The sequence below is a fragment of the Aythya fuligula genome, chromosome 1 (genome assembly GCF_009819795.1).
Source record: "Aythya fuligula isolate bAytFul2 chromosome 1, bAytFul2.pri, whole genome shotgun sequence".
NCBI classification, from domain to species: domain Eukaryota; kingdom Metazoa; phylum Chordata; class Aves; order Anseriformes; family Anatidae; genus Aythya; species Aythya fuligula.
Genome location: NC_045559.1, coordinates 43,027,873 through 43,049,892, shown reverse-complemented (window position 1 = coordinate 43,049,892; position 22,020 = coordinate 43,027,873). Strand labels below are relative to the sequence as shown.

The 22,020-nt window shown below is 56.1% G+C and overlaps 2 protein-coding genes across 3 annotated transcripts; both read right to left on the bottom strand.

The window, feature by feature from the left end:
- Nucleotides 1-336: 336 nt before the first annotated feature.
- SREBF2 (sterol regulatory element binding transcription factor 2) lies at nucleotides 337-16,392 on the bottom strand. Of its 2 annotated transcripts, none has more exons than XM_032199027.1 (19): nucleotides 16,298-16,392; nucleotides 15,033-15,419; nucleotides 14,279-14,460; nucleotides 13,472-13,612; nucleotides 11,562-11,783; nucleotides 10,137-10,251; nucleotides 9,753-9,934; nucleotides 8,780-8,972; nucleotides 7,973-8,154; nucleotides 7,172-7,445; nucleotides 6,136-6,305; nucleotides 5,810-5,978; nucleotides 5,414-5,534; nucleotides 3,653-3,762; nucleotides 3,082-3,214; nucleotides 2,232-2,400; nucleotides 1,287-1,472; nucleotides 1,098-1,209; nucleotides 337-1,008 (listed from the first exon to the last, which is right to left on the bottom strand). In XM_032199027.1, the coding sequence occupies exons 1-19, from the start codon at nucleotides 16,380-16,382 to the stop codon at nucleotides 788-790; spliced, it is 3,354 nt and encodes a 1,117-aa protein (XP_032054918.1). In that variant the 5' UTR covers nucleotides 16,383-16,392; the 3' UTR covers nucleotides 337-787. The 2 variants fall into 2 exon arrangements, with proteins under 2 accessions (XP_032054918.1, XP_032054927.1); XM_032199036.1 differs by having other exon boundaries at nucleotides 9,753-9,886.
- A 407-nt stretch (nucleotides 16,393-16,799) lies between these two features.
- On the bottom strand, nucleotides 16,800-20,372 carry CCDC134 (coiled-coil domain containing 134). The gene is made up of 7 exons (XM_032196609.1): nucleotides 20,327-20,372; nucleotides 19,337-19,454; nucleotides 18,939-19,060; nucleotides 18,649-18,733; nucleotides 18,042-18,223; nucleotides 17,753-17,824; nucleotides 16,800-17,433 (listed from the first exon to the last, which is right to left on the bottom strand). The coding sequence occupies exons 2-7, from the start codon at nucleotides 19,437-19,439 to the stop codon at nucleotides 17,308-17,310; spliced, it is 690 nt and encodes a 229-aa protein (XP_032052500.1). The 5' UTR covers nucleotides 19,440-19,454; nucleotides 20,327-20,372; the 3' UTR covers nucleotides 16,800-17,307.
- Nucleotides 20,373-22,020: the final 1,648 nt, after the last annotated feature.

Sequence of the window (22,020 nt, the reverse complement as noted above, 5' to 3'; positions counted from 1 at the left end):
CTGCACGCCTCCTGAGGGGAGATTTCCTACTTGCAGGTGGGAAGGGGCTTCAGCCACCCAGCCTCAGCCCAGCCTTCCAGGCCTGCAGGGGCTTTGGGCCATATAGGATGGGGAAGGGAATAAAATAAACTGTTTCTAAAAGTTCAATCCGCAACAAAAAGGCACACGGACACCTTGGGGGGTGAGCAGAGCTCATTTCATCGGCCCCCACCCAGCTCCAGGTCCCCCAGGGGGACCCCAAGCAGCACGCTGCTTGTCACAGCTGGCTGCAGACCCAGCCCCTGCCAAAAAGGGGAGGCCTGCATCGTTCCCTACACTTGGTAAAGTCACAAACACTCCTAAAAAAAAAAAAAAAAAAAAAAAAAAGCAGTATAAAAACAGTACAGAAACCCGACAGGCAGTGCTGGCCCCAGGTGGAGCACACCAGCGGGGCTGGGGTTGGGGCCGGGGGGCTCAGCGGGGTGCCAGGTCCCCACGCACACAGCACGAGGAGGGGGGCACGGCCCCGGCACCGCCACCAATCTGCTGCCAGCCCCAGCCCCGCTGCAGCACCCCAGGCAAGCACAAGTGCGAATAAAGCTGCACCTGGGGCAAGATTAAAAAAATAAAACACAACAAAAATGCCCTCCTGCTCCCACCCCGGCGTGATCCCACTGGCACAACCCTAACCTAGCACTGCTTTTTTTTGTTTTGTTTTTTAACCCCCCCTCCCCTTTCTTTTTTTCCCCTTTTATCCCCCAATTCCTTTCTCAACTCCGAGAAGTCCGGGCTGGGGGCTGGCGAGGCGTTAGGAGGCGGCGATGGCCGTGCCCCCGCTGAGCTTGACTATCATCTGCTGGCAGTCGTTGCAGGAGCGCTTGTCCCCCACCTTCTCCAGCGTGCGCGCGGCCTCGGCCAGCAGGACGGCGCGCTGGCCGGGCGACGAGAGGAAGGAGAGCGGGAGGTGGCGGCAGGCCAGCAGGATGGCCGTGGCTCGCTCCCTCTGCCCTGGCAGCGCGTCCAGCTCACCTAAACACAGAGAGGGGACAAAAAGCTACCAGAGCTGCTGCCACGACACCCGGCACTGCCTGACGTGAGTGACCGACCGTGGGGCTGACCTTGCTTGCTGCTCTGGGGCGTGCGGCGCCGCAGGCTGTGCTCCAGCAGCTGGTGGGTGCGCGTGGGGCTGGCCCCCGCCATCAGCCGCACCGTGGCCTCGTGGAGGAAGACCTGGAGGAAAAGGGAAGGCGGTGAGAGGCCGATGGTGAACCCCCTGGGTGAAGAAGGGGCGAGGGACGGAGCCTCACCTTGCGGTAGGCGGGCCTGAAGCCGTGGGCCAGCTTGCGCAGGCTGCCGAGGTCCCGCTGGAAGCCGGTGAGCTCGGAGGCCGAGGCGTGGTAGGTCTCGCCCAGGGCCTGGCTGCTGCTCGCCTGCTTCTGCCACAGGCTGGTGCGGAGGGACAGCAGCAGGTCGCAGGCCAGCAGCTGGATCACCTGCGAGAGCCACGGGGCAGACACACAGCTTAGGGCAGCCCACCCGCTGCCCGCACCACCCGCAGCAGCGCCTCCTTCCCACCCCGATCCCTTTTTCCCCAGCTGTTGCTGCCCCCTAGCATCACTCGGTATTTTAGGTGCCCTTGGGAGACTCTACCTGTGCCGGGGAGGTGGAGAGTGCCTCTGTACTGCACTGCAGAAACATTGCACAGTTACTGGCGTCACATGCAATGCAACTACAATGCACTACAGCTGCCACCCAGGAGCGACAGAAGGGACCAGAACCGTCCCCCGTGTGCCGCACAGGAAGGCTCCAGCTTTAGGTAACCCTGGGGAGAAAAAGAAACAAGCAACACGCGCGCTCAGGAATAGCACAGCACAGTCCCACTTCTGCGGGAGAGAGGGTTCAAGCGCTCTTGAAACAGAGCGGGTTTGACATAATGAGGTCCTTGTCGCACAGGTGTCAGCATCTTCCCCTCGGAGGACAGAGATGGAGGTTCTCCGTGGGCCAATTTCAAAGTGGCCAAAGAAGAAACAAACAGAAGGGGGGACGGGTATTGGCAGGGTAGTGATGCAGTGCTCCTCCATGCAGCAGGGAGGGAAAATATTAAATGCCCTTGGGACAGAAAAGGAGAAAGCATCCCCCTTGTTCCTATCAGACACGGGATGAGCAGAGGACGCAGACACACACGGGGAAGCGATGGACCAGCCTCGCAGCCACGACAGAGCGCACGCGGTCCCGCAGCTCACGGCCCTTACGTTGCTGAGGGTGGTGCTGGAGGCACCGCTGCTCATGTTGAGGCTGTTCCACAGGTGGCTGCTGGCCCGCTCGCAGTGACCCAGCGAGCTCTGCTGCCCGTCCGCCTTCCCCGACAGCGAGGCCTGCATGGCTTTGCACAGGTGGAAGGTGGCTTTCACCAGGGCGTTCCTGGAAGGGAAAGGGCGCTGCTGCCGAGCGGTGCCGCGGGGCAGCCCCAAGGGCTGAGCTCACACAGCAGCTGGCATCAGCTGCCAGCCTCCCCCCTCCAGGAGCAGAGATCACAGCTTCTTAGGGAGGGAGACAAAAGATGGAAGTTGTTCCTCACCTACTTGAACTACACAAAGAAAGGGAAGGAAACTGTCTAAGCAGCTTTCACGCGATGTGAATCAAGAAGGTGGAACTGTCTTTTCCATCAGCGGGCAAGCTTTGATTTTCACAGAATCACAGAATGGTTTGGGTTGGAAGGGACCTTAAAGACGACCCAGTTCCAACCCCCTGCCATGGGCAGGGACACCTCCCACCAGACCAGGTTGCCCAAAGCCCCATCCAGCCTGGCCTTGAGCACCTCCAGGGATGGGGCATCCACAGCTTCTCTGGGCAGCCTGTGCCAGGGCCTCACCACCCTTTTGTGAGAAACCAAGTTGTGGTTTTGCTCTCTTTGGAGATCAGAGGGCTGGGACACCTCTGCATTCTGGTGGTGGCAGTGAGGTGTAATTAGAGCAAAACCAAGATGCCCCTAACGAAGTGATTCTGCCCCCTCCCAGTCATTCCTAGTGCACAGCTCCAGTGCCAGCCCACGGCTAGGGAAGGAGGAGGGGGGAGTTTGGGAGTGGTATGAAGCCTACGCACTCGGACATCTCCAGGGATTTTGGCACACGCTCCACTTCTGTGAAATGTGACCTCACAGCTGCGTCGTCCCCTCTGAGCCAGCCGATGGACATGGCAACTGCTGCCGACCACCACCTGCACACCACGTCCGGGCCTACGAGAGCAGAGTCACGGGTTGGAGGAACGGGGTGGCACCCTGTGCCCCCACCACAGGGACAGAGGGAGCCTGCAGGCCAAGCCCATCCCACAGGGATGCAGCTGCTGTGCTGGGGGAGCACAGAGCCACCAGGCAGCAGGCAAACACCCCACATCTGACGGGGGGAACAGGCTGGGATGCTGAGACTGCCTCTGGTCAGCAAGAACTTACGCTGTCTACTTGTCTAGAAAAACCCCAACTTCCCTCCCGACAAGGATATGCACTCATCACCCCCAACCATCATTTCCTGCACTCATTAAGCATCCCCCCAAAAACCCTACTCCGCCCCAGACTGCGTTTCTGCCATGCCTGGAGCCTGGGAGGTGGTGGGGTGGAGGGGACGGGTATCAGCAGTAGTTCCTGCAGCTGGCAGAGCTTTGGTTTGGGCAGACTTACCCAGGGCTGACTTGAGCACAGAGTTGCTGGCAAAGGGCGGTGCTCCACTTCCCATCGAGTCCAGGAAAGAGTTGAGCAACTTCAGGTACTCCATCGCGCTGGAGAACTCACTGGAACAAGAAGCAAGGCAGAGCTTCGCTGTGACATCAGGAAGGACACACCAAAGCCTGAAGCTGTTTCTGAGCAGCCGATGAGCTTTTAAACAAGCCTGGCCCAGCAAGCCAGCAGGTGGAGGCAGAAATTTCAAGCTCTACAGGTAACGCAACGCTGTTGGACCTGAAGAGACCTCCCAGAGTGGAAGTGCACAGACCAGTTCAAGGAGCACCACCAGCAGATCATCCTGGCGAGGAGCCTGCAGGCATCTCACCGCTGCTCCAGAGCTGCTGCCACTCTGGACTTACCCTCCCTAGTCAGGGCACAGCCTGCTCCCCCGTCCCTAAGTCCTTGAAAAAGGGGGCACCACTACCAAGGGAGGGACTAGTCTGAGCACACCAAGAAGATTAGAGCATGTAATAGACTTTTCAAGTGAAAGATGATCCACGTTAGCACTTAGCACCCCACGTTCCACAAGCACTGAACAGAAGCTGCCAGCATCCCCTCCAGTGCCTTGTATCTGCTGACGGACATGACATATGTTACGAGTTGATTACGGGCTCCCTTTCAATCACTGCCTCCAGAAGAGGCCGAACGACGCTCCTGCTAGTGACTATTTGCATATATGCAAATGTATCTGAATGCAAGTGACAATGCATTCACAGTGCTGGTCAGAGAAAGTGGAGTATGTGGTGGTGATCTGATTTCCTTGGACATGCTACAAAGGAGGATCCTGAGCTCCTGCCCCTAGAGGGAGAAAAACGGCTGGCTGTGTTAGGTGCAGACAGTCCTCCCAGGGACAGGACGGGACTTCCACAAGCACACTGACAACCCACGTCAATCATACGAGTCCTCCTACCTTTTCTCACCACCAGCAGCATGTGACCACAAGCAATTGTACTGTGCAAGCAATTAGACTGAACTGCTGCTCCCTGTCTGCAACTACGCTAGAAAACAGATGCAAGATGGAAAATAAAGCTAAATGTACACAGTTCTCTCTTACACATCCAGAGAAAATAAGTCACCTTCCCACCTAAGGCGTTTACCCCGGCTCTTTTGGGAGACGTGGCGCAGCACAAAAAGCTGCTCCGATCCCCACAGATTTTCATTTTTCATCGGGCGAGATCACTTGGCAGAAGCCACCGACAATTTCAGCCAGCATCTGCTCTCCCACTCCTGCCGGAGGTTAGTCTGATTTTTCACTGCTGGTAAACACAGCACTTTGTTCAGTTACGAAAACACTTCTCATGCGTAACGCGGGCAGCCAGCTGGGTCACTCTCTAACATGCCAAGCCTTTATGCTCCCACAGCCTTGGACACATGCTCTGGTCAACCGAAGCGATAGGGCCACGCTAATTTTAGCGTTTCTGAACATTGTGCTCTCGGCAGAGAAAGTGCCACCCAGTTCAAGAATCGATCAGGACAGCAGCAGAAATCCCCGTTACAGCTGGTAACGAGTCAGAACTGCACCTGTGAGTGCAGGGGTTTTCATACAAAGAGGCAGAGCTCACCCTGCTGATAAGCTGTGGCAGTCAGGTTCAGCTTGCCATGTCAAGCCCTGGTTAAAGACTAACCACTCCGCTGGCCTCAGAGCACTCAGTTCACGATCATCCGCTCGGTTTTCAGAGTCTACAGCTGCCCCAAGCAGTCCCCAGCACAGGAACTTACCACTGTTCCTCCTCCTCTTGTCCCACCACCTCTTTCCGAGTCTGAGGTTTCACAAGTGAATCCACAGCTCTCTCCAGCAGGTTCTCACAGAACGCCTGATGAACTTGTGCAATGGGATCCGCTACGGAGAAAGAAAACAAACTGTTTTTCTTATCTGTAGTGGCAGCCACGCCTCCTGATAGAGACAAGGGCAGCTGTAACGAAGAATCCCATTTTAGGAGCAAGAGGAAGAGCGGTAGAGGGAAATTCCTGAGGGAATTACTGCAAAGACTTCTGAAGAGGGAGTTTTGAAGGCCTTTTTAACAACAGGTTTTACTATCAGCCATCAGATTTACTAATTATCAGGGCAAACACAGCACAGAGAGGTCATGCAGACAGAGCACGAGCGGCTCTCACCAGGGTTCCTCTGGGTGCAGTACAGGCTCTCCTTGGCAGCAGACTTCACCGTCCAGCTCCGCTCCACAAAAAACTTCTGTCCCAGGGGGTGGCACAGCCAGCGCAGCGAGTCAGGGATGGCGCTGCGCTCCGAGCTGCACAGGCTCTGAGCCTGGCTCAGGAAGTAGCTCTAGGGAAGGGAGAGACGAGGGCTGAGAACAGCACCCAGGGAAAGACACACCACCAGGGACCAGGGCTGCAGAACAGCAGCGCTAACAGAGGAGCTGTGCCTGCTCGCAGCCCTTCCCAGAGCTCTGCCTGGAGGTGCAGGGGACTCCATCACTCACCGCCAGGAAGCCCAGCTTGCCCCCGCAGCGGGTCTTCAAGCCAACGGCGGCCGTCAGGTGGATTTCGGCCATGGTGCTGGGGGGGATCTTTTCTTCCGCGCACTCGGCCAGATTCACGGCGCACAGGGCCATGTGCAAGCCAGAGTAAGCGGAGCTGGAGGGAAGTTTACCTGCACCAGAAGAGACAGGAGAATGGTTAACCCGAGGCACGCTAGCACCAGCTACTTGATAACAACACAGTTTGTAGGGGCACTGTCCCAGGCAGACAAATAAGAACCAGCTGATACCCCAAGTCCCACACCTAGTCTGCATTCCCACAACAGAGCAGCTATAACCAAATCTTCCCTCCACAGATATTAAGGGTGACATTTACAGCTGTGCTTCTGCAAGAATGCCCCTCCATAGCTAAAACTTTCCCCAACAAAACATCCATAAGTTTTATCTCACTATATTTATCACCATTTCAGAACCGAACTCCTTTGCAGTCCACACCTCTACAGATATCTACACAGACGCTCTTAAATACAAGAGCATTTTATTGTTGTCCATGGCGGCATAACTACAGTTCACACAGCAAGAGTAGGAAGTTTAACCTGGATTTCCGATGGGCTTGTAGCCTATTAAAATTACAAATTAGTTTGCCAAGGAAGCAGCAAAAACAACTGTTCACAAGGAACATTCAAGCACTTCCTCAGTACATGTGCACATGCCCAGGTTTTCGAAGCGCATCAACACCAACTGGCCATCTGCGCTTCACACAGCTTCAGAAATTTGACTTTTTTCCAAACAATTAACCCTAGCCCCTGCTTTCACATCACATTCCCAAGTGACAGGACTGAACCAAGCGGCAGAAAACGACTGGATCCAATCAGCTGCTGCCTGGGACAGACCTTAAGCCACCTCTGCAGGCTGGTGAGCACATAGCAGGACACTGCTGTTGCTTCAGCCATTCCTGCAGAGCCCTTTCTTCGCAGGAGCAGCCCTGAGATTTTCCACTTAGTTCACTGAGGCCAGTTTCTGGTGCCTCAGCCCCTACCTGTTATGTGGAGCTGGTGGAGCTTGTGATAGGCTAGAGCTGCATCCCGGGCGCTGGTCTTGGCCTCGTCCTCAGAGCCTGCCGTGGCCTCCCTGGCCCGCCACTGGTGAGAGGTCCTCTTCAGCAGCCACCGCACCAGCGCCAGCTTCTGCAGGCTGTAGCGGATCACGTTCCACGACAGGCTGCACGCCAGGTCCAGGCGGGAAGCCGGCAGCGCTCGGCCCAGGACCGACAGGCAGGTCTGCAGGTTGGACGCCGCTGCAGCGAAATCCCCCTGCGGACATCACAGCCAAAGGTGAAGCCACAAAAAGCACAGCCACGGGCACGCTTTGGGACCTCCTCGGCATCGGGAGCAAGGCAAACTGATATGCAAGCTAGGGAAATGTCTTCAGATGAGGAAGCCACCGTAATTCCAGTAAACATGAGGGCAGCTTACACCAGCTTCAGATCTGGCCCAGCTGGTAGCTTCCGCTGAGCTACCATCAAAACACGCCTGTGCTACAGAAAAGACTCTCTCCAGCACTGACTGGTTGCCAGAATTGGGACAGGAACCAAAACCCTGCTTCCAAAAGCTGCCACAAGACCCAGGAGCAAGGCACAAGGACAGAACCCAGGCCGCTCTAACAACCCCAATGCCTGCGCCTCACTAATTCAGGCCGAGGGAGAAGAGCAACTTGCTCAAGACAAAAAAGCTCCACTGACTTCTCAGAAAATCAGACCGGCTACCACCCAGAAATACCACGTTCTTGCAAGTGTCAGGCACTGCCTCGTTAGGTCACATTTGCCCGCGCCCAGCTCTACCCGTGCCAAATCCAGGTCTGCCTGCTTGCGGTGCCTCCAGAAGGTGACCGACGACCTCGAGTGCAAGCGGGTCACCGGCTCTCCGTGCACGAGGAGCTTCACGAACACGCTCAGGACAATCACTCCGTTCACGAGCCACAGGATCAGCGTGGGCATCATCCAGCCAAACCACCCACCGGCATCTGCAACGGGCATCCCAAAAGGAGAGTGAGAAGCTGATCCGCACACTGAAAGGCTTGCAACAGGATGAGCGTGGGCTCACCCAGACCAACAAGGATGTATTGCTCTGTTTGCAAAACCTGATACTACAAGCGGTATCTTAATCAGAGAACACCTGCATCGACACCTCCTCAGCAACTCCAAGCCCCAGCACTCCTAACCAAATCACAACTGTTATTTTTACAAGACTGTTTTACAAAAACTGAGTCAGCACTTCTAAAATTACCTTAACGCAAGACATCCTAGGCAAGCTATCAGATCCACCCATGGGTATTCAATATCTCAGTGTTGTTTTCCAGACTTAATTAAGTTTACAAAGCAACACTGAAGCACGCTGACCAGCTGGGGAAGTGACAAGATGCCTGCAGAACCTCCCACGCTCACCTAAGCTGCTGTCCTCTCAACTGCAAATGGCATGGAATAAGGACAAGAAACAAGCCAGCTTCAACACCTTACAGCAGCACGTTCCTGAAGTAATTCTTCAGGCAATACTCAATAAGTTACAAAAATCAGTTATCTGCCTTAAAAACAAACTAAAGGTGAAGATCCCTCAGAGAGATCCCAACTCGTAGCACCCTAACTCGTTACCTGACTCAATGGTCAGCACGCTCCTGCCAGAGCCGTGGCGCACGAGGCTGTCAGACTCTGGGCTTCCTCGGGCATCCAGAAGGGACGTTAGAGGATTGAAGGAGAGGCACAGGAATGTGAGGGCACAGAGGAGGATTCGAGAGCGGTCCACCATACCAAGGGCCACAGGAGGAGAGTCAGGCTCGTCTTTAACCTTCAAAGAATTTGTAGTAGAGAAAAAAGGAAGAAGAAAAAACGCTTAATATTCTTTAAAACAAAAAACGCTTATGCAAAAGGAGGGGTAGAGAAGAAGGAAAGAGAACAAGTTTTAAAATTTGTTTAAGACCAAGATCGGTAAGAACTCTGGTGGAGTTTGCCCTAGTAAGAAAAGACTGAAGTACCGGAATGCCTTCACCTTCCTTCTGCTCCCAATCATTCCAGTTACCATTAACTGGATCCCTGCTTTAGGCCAGGACTAATTTTTCTCTTCTGAGGGTCTCCCTCAGGACCCAGTTCTGTGATACCCACAAAATGAGTCCATCAACTGAAGGTAGCTAATAGATCCCTGTAACTGTGGTTATTCACAGTCCCATTACCCACAGCTGAGCCGGCATTCTCTTCTCCAAGTTCTCCTGCTGTAATCATAGGGCATCTCTTGAGAGCCATGGACCGTTTCAGGTCAGGAGTTTGGGACTTATTCACCATGAGTCCACAGAGAAGCTACAGGAGCTAAAGTCCAATCTAAGTTCTTCTAGCAGCTACAGTATGGTTCAGACAATACAGCTCAGGCAACAATCTCAATCATTCAAAAAAAATAAAAACAAAAAACACACCCATGCACCTTCCTCATCCTTCCAATGTTTCTCTGACACCTATAGCTCTGCTTGGCAGATATCTGCCAGCTCCACTCTTGAGAGTTAGGAGAATTCAAACTCTGGCCCCTACATATCCCTGAAGCAGACGCCTTGAATTTGATGAATCCAGTCACAAGTACCTTTGCATCGTCAAGGAGCGGGCTTCCCGGCTCCGAATCGATGGAATAGGGAGAGAAGCCAGCCTGGGATCCCGAGTCAGAGGCCGGAGGAGACATCAGCAGAACGTTCTGGTTGAAGTCGTCTATCTTCAGGTCTGCATCATTATCAACCAGACTGCTTAGGTCAATGCCCTTCAACAGCTCTGCAAGAATCAGAGCGCATTATGCACATGGTTCTCCATCCTGCATGCTGCCAGTCTCGCTCAGATTGGCTCTGCCCCTGCAGGAATACTGCCACCCTCACCACAGTCTGCACCCATCTACTTTTGCCAACGACAAGAAACTGTAAGAGGCAGCCTACGTCCCTGCTGACCGCCTCCCTCCTGTGCAGCCTCCACAACTTACTGTTTTTCTGGTTAGCCAGCTTCAGAACCATGTTCTCCTGTCTCAGTTTATGGTTGGCCTGTTGCAGGTATTTAATGTAATCGATGGCTTTGCGCAGGACACCAGACTTGTGCATCTGCAAGGAATTCAGACAAGCAGAACGCAGTTTATCCTCCGAGCTCCCAAAGGCCCACTCATGCTCATAAGGGTACCACAACCCTTCATATCATGAATACAAACAAAAAGGTGTTGAGAACCTCTTGGCAGCAGAAAAAATAATAATAATGGCAAGGTATCCTACTTGGAAAGGCACACAAGGACTGGACAACAGGACTTGAGTCACTGTACCTGGGATCTCTAAGTTTTTACTTAAGTTCTCTCTATGAGAAGAGAGATCTCAACTTCAGATTTAAGGTGCTGTTGTTGATTTGTTTTTTAAAGACAGTAGAGTGGAAACAGATAAATATTCAAATTACAAGAGTTCATGTCTCAACTTCAAACAGAAATAGTCCTTAGAAATACCATAGTTTTGAAGTGAAGAAGTGGCTCTCTTCTGGGATGGAGCAAGCTGCTGCCAGTTAACCACGGTCAACTGAGATAACGTGGTTTAATTGAGATAACCAGTTCTATCTCTGCCTCAGTCCTTTGTCCATTCCCATGAAGAAACACCCTTCCAGAAGAGGCTGACAAGTCTACCTTGGAAACAGCCCTAACATTTTGAATTGAAGCCACTTTACATAACCAATATTTTAAAACCTAAAGCTTTGACCCAGCAACAGAAGGTGACTTCAGTAATGCACGTGCTTGTGCAGAGGCCATGTAAAGACATGGGTATCAAGAACATCACCGTTCTTTCTGCCAATATGGGAAAAGCGAACAGCACAGCCCTGAACACAGGCCACAAGTGGTGCAAGAAAGTTTCTAACATTTGAGTGAACAGGAGCTTTTCCAACTCAGTATCTACTGGAATCCAGTTGGAAAGCTCTGTGCAAGACACTGGTTTAGATTTTATAGCAGCATTCAACCTTTCTTTTATTTTTTTTGAAAAACCATAACTGCAGCAGAAGCAAAAAATCCTCAACCCTACTTCCCTAGTGCAGTTACAAGGAAAAGGAAACATAGATGATGCAAGTTCTGGTTTGGCAGAGTTATCAAGACGCTCACTTTGACATTCTTCATAGAACACCTATATAAGCTAGGCCTAATGCAAGCTATACCTTATGTGTTTGTTCTGATTTCCAAGAAACAGTATTGCTAACAACATTTTACAGGTGACCTTTCCTGAGTGCAATTATTAAGCTTTCCATTGCACAAGTATTCCACAAGTCTTATCCCAACACATGCATGCACACCACTAACAGCAGTACGTACCCAGCTGCTCCATTTGGTAGAGCAACAAGCACCCGAGGACACAAGTATTCATGACACCAGGTTCCACATCTTTACCTTGGCATCTGTCCCCATAATGAGGTCCTTCAGCTCAATGATCTTATCGTTTATAGATGACCGGTAACGCTTCTCGATGATGTTGTGAGTTGTTCTCCTCTCGCCTTCTTTAGGTGGTTCTGGTTGCTTGACACCCCCGGGAACTTGTTTGATAGGCACCTTTTCTTGCCCCATCATCACTGGCATCGTGGTCAGAATGGTCCCATTGCTCCCAACGAGGGTCTACAGGGACAAGGCATAAGAAGTGTCAATAGCAATTAGCTGATATACATGAGATGTACCATGGTAAGAGCAAAATGAGTAAAAAGAATTCAGCAAAGTTTACAGAGCTCAAAAACAAAGAGGCAGGCCAGTGTCTCCCCAAGGACCTCTTCCTCTCCAAGGATACCATCACCCCAACACTTTTACCAATACCATGCTCTTTTCATCCACTAACTAAACAGAGAAATGGACCAAGGTCCTTTCTTGCTCCTCAAATCTTTCTGCCCCACCTCTCCAAGTCCACCTCTTCCGTGGACAAAGGAAGTTGTTAGACCATCAACAAGCAACATTACCTCTGAACCAATGATGTTAGAAAGGTTCTAACTATGGAAAGAAACTCTGGCTTGAGTGATGCAGTTAATTTGAGTTAGATTATATGAGGAAAAAAGTAGATCCCTGACGACTTTAAGCTACAAAAATGCCTTAAGATGAGAAAATAAGGCAACAAGTGTTACATGCTGGTGTGAAAAGTTCAGACTTGGTCACCTAAGTGTAGACAGAGCATCTCCACCAAACCAAAGCAGTATGTGCTCCACAATAAAAGATGAATCCCACCAGAACGGTTGCACAGAGGTGCTTCTAGGATCATCAGCATGAAGAAAAGAATTTAGATGACTTACACTAGTAAAATAAGGTACAACTGGCCTCTAAAGTACAACCAGGATCAGAGAAGCTGTTAGGGAGAGGAAGAGTTATTTACACTAGAAGTCAGACTGATGGAAATGAGAATAAACTAGCCACAAAGAAATGTAGGAACAATTTTGACTCTGAAATGGTCTTCTAACTGGGATAGTAGAAATTAATTTTGTTTCATTTCACTTATTTATCAAGTTTCAGCTTAAAGTCTTCCACCTCTCTTTGGATAATCTCCAGGAAATTTCAATGTGTTCAGAACATTTTGTGGATTGTGCGTCTGACAGACACACTCACATGAACCTCACCTCCATGTGAAAGTGCCGCCTAAAAGCAAGCAAATCAGCAATTTTAGGCTGGCTGCTAACAAGTACACAGCACGCCTACTATGTTATGCGGAAGTCAGAACTTCAGTCCAGACTTGCAAGCTTATTTGTCTCCAGCAGTAAATATTTGAACAGAAGGATCTGTGCAGGACGCAGAGGACCATGATAAAAGCATCTTTGGGGGCACAAGCCTCTCCGAGTGAGTAACAAGTTATGACCCTGAAGCACAGGAGCCATCTTGAATGATACTGAATCCTCGCTGCAAACGCCCTTTGAGGAGTAGTTTAATTAGTTTTTATGTTCAACACACTGCTATTAGTTGCTACTGAGGGAGAAAAGAAGGTCCACAGCTATTCCAAGTCAGCTACCTTTCAGTGTCTTCCACAGAGGTTAAAAACCGCATGGAATTCTTAGGTCACGCTCTCCTCCTTGTAATACCAGAAAAAGGTAAACAGAAATGTGCCCTTGGTCTTCGCTTACTGGCCATGGGAGGCTGCCAAAAATGTACAATCTGTGTATTTAGCCTTGGCAGAAGCAGGGTATTACTCACTTTGGACACGACCAGAGCAGCACTTGGAAACCCTCCCATCCGCATCACCGATGAACACTAAACTCCAACCCGCCTTCTCCTACCAGGGGAAATAACGCCAGAAAGGGGAAGAAGAAAAAAAAAAACATTCAGGGTGGTACCTGCAGAGCTGTGGTCTGAATAGGAGTGGTGAGCGCTGTGAGCGCCGGATTCTGCACCGCAGCCATAACGGGATTGCCATCCGCCTTCAGTGTGGTCAAGACGAGGGAGTCCGTCTTTATGATCTGGGGCTGGACCAGAACCTGCGTGGAAACAGCCACGGATGAAGGGACGAGTAGGCACACGTTCCTCTGCTGATCTTGGTAGGCAGAGGCAGGCGATGGCAGAAGTGTAATGCCACATCTCAGTGGGTGAACTACCAGCAGAACCACTACAAATTTCTTCCACCTCGCACCTTGTATCACTGGGACGGTTTTTGGACATGCCAGAACCTGGTGCAAGCCCTCAAAATGAGAGGGTCTGAACAGGATGTCAAGCAGATCAAACCAACAGTTATTTTGCCATAACACAACTTGTGCTTCCTTTTTCGAGTACCTTGTTGGTGCTCACACGTAAAGAACATTACGGATGACTTAATACGGTTAAACCAGAGTAACTTTTCCATGGTGAGTGCCAAAACCACTTTTATCCAACACAGAAACACAAAGCTGTTGCCCTCACACGTGGGTTTTAAAACAAGATCATATGACAGCGTAGCAACAAAAAAGTGAAATAAACCATGGTGGAAGAACCAAAATAAAGCATCCCCTTTTTGTCAGTCTCTCAGTAAGTGGCAGCGGACTTGAAAAAGAAGGAGCAGGACAAAAAGTAGCAGGGAAAACTCAAAGGAAGCTCATTTAAATGAGGTTTCTCCCCCCAGGGCCCTCCCGGCCGTACCCACAGGAGCACCCCACGCCCCCTGCACTTACTGGGACCTGCTGGACCTGCGGCGCAGCCACCGTCTGCACCGTGGCCGGCGCCAGCGTCTGGATGGTGCCACCGGCAGCCTGCGTCAGCACACGCTGCGCCTGCACCGCCTGCACCTGCTGCTGGATGGCCACCGGCTGCACCTGCGAGGACGTCACCAGGCTCTGCACCTGAGGCTGGAGGACTGCAAAGCAGGGGAGAGGTCAGGAACAGCCCGCAAACGCCCAGGTCCTTATTTTGGAGAGTGTAAATGCTCCCCGATTCACTCCTCCTCTTCCCAAAGTTTCTCCCCAGGCAGAGCCCACCTAACACTTCCCACAGGCTGCTCAGAACCCAGCTCCTGTGTGAGGATGCTGCACCTCAAACAGCAGCTTGCCAAGACACACAGAGCATCAGCTGAGAGAAAATGAAGCCAAAACCCTGCGGGTCTGGCAGCTCAGGGCCCATCACCTCTGTTAGGTTACACAGCACGCCTAACCAGCACCTCCCTGCTTGGGTCTTGGGGGGTCCAACCCAGCCATAGGAGATGCCACAACAGAGGACACCAAGAGGTGGCACAGGACAGTTTACGATCTTGTTTATGAAAGCTGCTCATGCTCACTCCGTCAAAGCCACATACACAGGAGAAGAAACACCCCACAGATCCCGCAGAAGCAAGATCTTCAGGCTCACCATGGCCAAGGCCACCTGTGGGACCATCTACAGGTACCAGAACCGCGCACGTGCTGCGAGCGCTGCCCCACCCCAACCCCCTACCTTGGAAACTGGTGGCGGTGTTCTGGTATATGACGGGCTGCTGGATGATCCTGGTCTGGGGCGCGGAGCTGAAGGTGGGGGCGATCATCACCGTCTGCTGCTGGAGCTGCGGCTGCAGCTGGGGCCGGGGCTGGAGCAGCGGCGCCGGGCGCTGCGGGGGGGCCTTCACCGGGACGCTCTGCAGCTGCGGGGAGGCGGCGGGCGGTGGGAAGGGCTGCAGGGGCGCCTGGCCATACGGGCGCGGGGGGTCCAGGGTCCCGCTGCTGCTGCTGCTGCTACTGCTGGTGGTGGTGCTGCTGCTGCTGCCGCCCTGGAAGGTGCCGCACAAGGGATCCGAAAACAGGTCCGGGAAGTCCCCCGCCTGGTTGCTGACAAACTGCAGCATCTCTGCAAGGAGGGAAACGTTCGGGGCGTTTTTATTGCATGAATCACCGGGGCAGGACTCACAGAAGCGCACACACACACACACACACACACACGAGGCAGCCGCGGGTGCTCCCGAAGCCCCAGGGGTAGCACGACGCCAGCCTCACACCTCCGGGCAGGAGCCAAGAGGTGGCCAGCGCCTCGGAACAAAAGGCAGAACGCTCTGACAACGTGTTGCAGGGCTTCAGGATCCAGGCAGAGACCAGGACACAAACCCACCTCTAATATATTGGAAGTGCCACCACGTAGCTCAAGCCCTGCTCCAGCCCAACGCTTGTGGAAGGAAGAACAGGGGCAGCTCCACGCAGGAGCCGTTCCCCCACGCAGCCTCCCTGCGATGGCTGCGCGTCACCGTCACCGTCCCTGTCCCTCCCCGCTGAGCACAGCCGGGGCACGAAGAGGCGTGGGTAAAGGCTCACCTCAACCTGGCCTCGCTTCCAAGTTCAGGGGAAAACAGGGGAAACACCCCAAGGAAACAAGGCTTTACAGAACTTCAGCAGAGAGACGCCTGCGTGTGTCTGACCAGAACCCCCCTGTTTATTATTTTTATTTTCTCTCTGAACGCACTGCCCGCTCACCGCTGGGCTGGGGCAGCCGCCCAGCAGCTCCCCCCCATCCCACCTCCCCCAGCAGCTCCGGGGGGGCTCCGAGCGGCTCCCAGCCCCCTCCGTACCCTGCCCACAGCAGGGGCTCACCCCCCGCACCGAGGCTTCCCCTTCCCCGTTGGACCCGGTTTAACGGGATGCCCCCGCCACCCACCCGCACCCCGTCCCCCCGGTGTCCCCCGGTGTCCCCCCGGTGTCCCCATGCCCCCCGGTGCCCCGTGGCACGGCACCCACCGTCGATGTCTCCCAGCGTCAGCTCGTCGCCCAGCTCGGTCAGCGTGTCCATGCCGTCGGTGCCCAGCTCGCCGCCGCCCTCCATGGCCCCGGTCCCCCCCCGTCCCGGTCCCGGTCCCGTCCCGTCAGGCGGAGGCTGCCGGCTCTCGCCGCCGTCCCGCCGCCATCTTGGCGCGCCCCCGGCCGCCCCCCACGCGTTGTCAGTGAGACCAGGGCGCTGCCGGCCAATGGGCGCGCGCGGCGCCGCGTGGCGTGAGGGCGCGTCACCGATCAGCAGCTGCGATTAGCATGCGGCGCCACGCCCCCCCCCGCGTTTGAATATTCATGAGGGAGGGGGCGTGGCCGCGCGCGGAAAAGGCGCGCCGCCTCGCGCCGGGCGGGACGCGCGTGGGGCGCACGCGGCGCCCACGGGCCCGGCTCCTGCCCCCCCCTCCCAGCCCCGCTGCCCACGGACACGGCACCCAGAGACGGGCTCGTCTTTGTTAAAAAAAAAAAAAAACAATAACAATAATTGGGGTTTATTCGGGAGAAACGAGGCGCGCCCCGCTCCAGCTGCCCCTGCTCGAGGCGCTGAAGGCCGTCTCCCCGTCCCTGAAGGCAGCGCGGCGCAGCCCGTGCCCCAGCACCATCCCGGCGGTGCGCCCGCTGCTGCTTGGGGTCCCCGAGGGGGCTCGGTGGGGAGCCCCGCACCCCAATGTCCCCGCCAGGCACCACCAGCGGGGCTGGGAGCCGGCCTCCCAACTGTGGGGCTGCAGCGGGAACGCCGGCTGTATGGGAAAACAGCCCCCAGGACACGGGGTCGGGCAGAGGTAGCGACCAGGCAGCGGCCGGGGATAACCGGGGCAAACAAAACACAAAAAACCACCCCAAAACTCACAAGCAGCAGCACTGCGGGCTCCCCGGCCCACCCGCGGGCGGAGGCGGCACGGCCCCACGGGTGGGAGCAGCCCTGCGGGCACAGGACCCGGCCCTCGCCCCACAGCCGGCCCTGTGGAGGTGCAGCCCGGTGCTTACAGCTCCGACTGCGAGCGCGAGATGCGCGGGCCCTTGCGGATCTCCTTGCGCTTCTCCTCCTTCTTCCGCCGCTTCTCCTCCTCGCGCAGCGCCTTCTGGAAGGTGTCGGCGCTGGGGAAGAACTGGGGGGGACAGCACGGTCAGCCGGGGGGCTGCTAACGAACCCACCGCTCCTACACCGGGACAATTTGGCTCCAGGGAGGTGCCAGGATAACTCAGCACGGATGCGGAGAGTGTTTTGCCTGCTCAGTAAAGGAAGGGATGCGGACAGGCTATGGCGTTGTAAAAAGTACTAAAAACTCATCATTTTGTTGCAGAGTGGAGTTGGAGCTTGGCATCCCCCAACGCATCCCCCCGTGGAGCACAGCCCACCAAAATCCCACTGGAGTTGCCACCATCCATGAGGGGACGAGGGGGACCCACGCAGCTCGGCTGCCTTACCTCAGAGTGGTCGGCTTTGAAGGGATTGCGGTAATCGGGGGACTTCTCGCTGATGCCCAGCTCCTGAGCCATCTGCGGGGCAAAGCACAGACTGCTGCCACCAGCTCCTGCCCCCCTCCCCTCTGCTCTGCCCCCAACCCAAGACATGGGACCCCCTCAGACACGGGGTGTGCTCAGCAGCCCCCCAGCAGCTCCTCTTTCCCTCTTTTTTTTTTTCCTCCCTTTCTCCCCGCAGCCCCCCAGGCAGTGGGGAAGGGACGTGGCAGTGGTGGGGGGCTCAGGGCCATACCAGCCCCAGGAGCTGGGAGTGGGGCCCTCGCTCAAAGACGCCCGTCAGGTTGCAGAAGCCGATGCCCCAGCGGATGAGGTTGTTCCAGTTGGAGTTGCGGTCGAAGTAGTGGTGCACGATCTTGGGGAAGCGCAGGACGACGTCCCCGAAGAAGGCCGTGTTCTCCACCACGTGGGAGTAGGCTGGGGACGAGAGGCACCGGCCCCGTCAGCAGCCCGTCCTGCACATCGCCACACCCCAAAACCCCAAAACGCCAGGCCCAGCCCCAGGCATTGCCAGCAGATGCCAGCCATGAGATGCTGAGGATGGAGACGGGGTAAGGGAGAGGTGATGCAGGCTGTGAGATCCTAGATCCTCATGGTGTCACCCAAAAAAGGGGATCGAGAGGAAGAGCTGCATGGGGGGCTTTGTGGGCTGACCCACCCACATGGTCCACCCACACAGGACAGGGTCCTGAGCGCGTCTGTGGTGAGATGGGGAGGTCGGGGTTGAAGGGGTGGCACCCCCAGTGCAAACGGGTCAGGGAGACAGCAACAGGGTCCCCGACAGAAACAGGGGGACCAGGGGATGCCTGGTGTCTGCACAGGGGGGTTTCATCCCTACCTACCATCCTTCAGCTTCTCGTCCTGAGGGAAAGGCCCATCCGGGGGCACGTCCGCAGCTATGAGCACTGCCCGCGAGTCCTCCAGCACCTGCAAGAGCCCCCGGTCACTGCCCCATCCCACTCCTCCCTGCCCTGCTGTCCTTCCCCCAGCCCTTGAACCCCGGGGGTGCCCCACTGCGTCCCCCTTTCTGCTCCCAGCCCGACTGTCTGCCCCCTGCTGTCACCTCACACCCTGCCCGCCCTCCCCAGCGCCACCACGGGCAGCCCAAACGCGTCCCCTGCCCCACGCTCACTTTGAAGAGTCCCTTGAGCATGATGTCGATGATTTTGTACTGCTGGTTCACGTCGTTGAGCTCGATCAGGTTCTTCAGGGCATTCATCTGGTCCTTGCGCTTCACCTCGAACAGCTTCTTGTCTGCAGCGCAGTCAAGGGCCCCACGCTGCCAGCGCCACAGCGCTCCCGCTCCTCAGGGCACACGGCGCCAGCCTGGCCCCACCGCATCTCCCCACCCAGAGATGGAGCCCTCAGAGCTCTTTTAGCACTGATCACAGCCTGAAGACCCTTCCCTCCTCTCCCCTCCGTCCCCACCTTCCCCTTTGTGCCGTCTCTGACCCTCCTCACGCGTGCGAGCGCTCTCCGGCCCCGCCAGATCCGAGCAGGATGGAGGCGAGGGCCTGAGGGGAAGGATACAGATTTCCAAGCCGGAGTCCACCCTCTGCTTCTCCAGGTCTGCCCGGCTGCCCCCGGGCAGCACCAGCACCAGCAGAAAGGGGCAGAACACGAGGAGACCCATGTGGGACACCGCAGCCTGGAACCACACGGACAAACCCCGTGGTGAGCGAGGAGACGAGCCCCAGGGACACCAACCCTGTCCCTTACCCACCCCACGGCCGACAGCTCCACCTCCCTTGCAGCCTGTTGTGTTTCTGTGACAGCCGAGCCGCTCACCCCACACATACCCCAACGCAAACCTTGCTACAGAACTGAAATCAGCTGAATCCTCCCCAATTTAGGTAACCTTAACACCAGCTGGGGCCCCACCACGAGGTCGTGAGGAGACCCAGACAACTTTTATTGTCTCTCCACGCTCACCCTCACCAAGTTTCCCCTCCTGGCCCACCCCACCCCACCCTAACCCCCCCAGCCCCTCTCCCAGCCCCCTGCCCACCGCACCCCACTGTAACAGCAGGATCCAGCCCTGGGCCGGCCAGCCTGGGATCGGGGCTGCAGTAACCCCCTGCAGATGTCCCTCCTGGCTCCGAGAGCTCTCCCCGTGTCCTCGCACCCCGCGAGGGACGCGACGAGGCTCCCCCGAGCCCCCCCGTGCCCGGCTGCAGCCGGGAGCCCCCAGCCCCCCTCCCGGTCCCCGAATTTGGCCCCCTTTCCCTAACGGCGTGACGGATACGGGTTAGCAGCCCCCGTTAAGTCATTTCTAACCACTTCACGAATTCTCCTGCGGCAGCACCGCGGGGGGAAGCCGGGACACCTCGCCCCCTGCACCCCCGGGGCGCCCGGTGCCCCGGTGGGGACATGCCACCGCCACGAGGGGGGCGACCCCAGCGGGCTGCGAGCCCGGAGCAGGCCGAGCCGAGCCGAGCCGAGCCGAGCTCAGCCCCAGCCCGGCTCTCCCAGACCCGCAGCCGCCGCCCCGCAGCCTCCCCCCGGCCCCTGGCCCCCCACCTGCGGGCCGTGCCGCTGCCCGCTGCCCGGTGCCGTGCCCGGTGCCGGTGCCGGTGCCGGTGCCGCTCGCTCACGCCCGCCGCGCTGCCATGCCCGCTGCCGCCGCTTCCCCGCCCCGCCGTGTCACTTCCTGAGCTCCCGCCCCGCCCCGGGCACCCCGGGCCCCGGCATCGCCGCTCCGGGACCGCCGGGGGGGGGCCCCGCTCCCGGTGCCGGTCCCGCTCCGCCCGGCTGCGGGGCGAGCGGCGCGGCTGCCGCCCGCGGGGCGCCCCCCAGCCTGTGCCAGCCGTACCCCGAGGTGTTTGCTCGGGGCTCCTGACGGGCACCAGCCCCGCAGCAGCCCCACAGACACCACAGAGAGGCCCCGTTTCAGAAACAGGGCTTTATGAACAATTTTCAACATGTTTTTTTTTTTTTTTTTTAAAGTGAGCTGCAAATGACTGCCTTCGTCCGTCTTCTTCTCTACAAGCTGCTGGAGGTGCATGGGGTCTCCTGTCCCATTCTTGCCCCGTCGCCCCATTGCGTGTACTCCTCAGGGTTCAGTCTCCGATGTGTGCCAGGGACACCGCCACACCTCCCAGGCATCTGTCGTGGACGGCATGAGTGGAAACCAAAGGGAAAGCCCGGCTGAAACTCCAGTGAGACACCGCAGTTCCCACATTTGGCACACTGCAGACAGGAGTTCATCACTCAACACCCCCCTCCCAGACCACGGAAACCCCACCAACACATGGGAAACATTCATGTGGGTGAGCCCAAAGGACGTTTTTTCCTGATAAAGCTGACACCAAAGCTCGCTGTTGACCAGAGGATTTTGTCTCCCACTGCTCACGACTATCCCTTTGAGGTGGCCACCACTGTGAGCACAACCAGACCACGCGGGCAATGTAACAGCATCCGCCTTCCCTCACTGCCGCACAGACCAGCCACACAGCAGGGAGGAACTTCTCGGGGCTGGTGTAGCCTTCACCAGGAGAACCTGAGCTCTGGGACAGCCCTGTGCTCCCCACCACAGATCTGTGGCATGACGTGGGGGTTGAGCGTGAAGCCAAGCCGTTTCCCAGCAGCAACAGCCACCTCACCCTCCATACGGCCTGCCCACGGCTGATGACGGTGCCATCCCACCGACACGATGGAGGAAGTCCCCCACCCTGTAGGAAACCCTTGCTGGGGCCAGCTCCATGTCTGCTACCTGTCTGAGGCAACGCAGCGTGATGAAAACAGGAAGGCAAAAGCGGACATTTTCAGAAATAAACAAATGCCGAATTTGGCACGTACGTCAGGCCCTCCCTTTCTCCAAAAGTAACCTGGGAGTGACCCCTCCCTCCCGTCCACGGAGAAAAGGAGGAGTCAGTGCTCAGCAGGGGACTCTGCTGCTAAGGGTAACTCCACCAGGCAGCTTCTGGACACTTGCTGTACTTTGAAAGTGCACGAGTTATCTTTGGGTTGCCGTGACTCTACAGGCGTATCGGTGTGAGTTAGCACACGGAGGTTAAGTGGCTGCTCATCCTCCAGGGAAATCAACACAGGAATTGCTTCTGCTTTGAAGTCACAGCTGCCCCGGCCTGCTCCCCTTTCATTGTGTCATCTCTGCCTTACAGATGAATGCAATCCCTGTACAGAGAGCTGTCTTTCATCCCAAATGACTCCTTGTTTCCCAAATGTCTTCTCAAATTTGGGGATGATGAGGTATT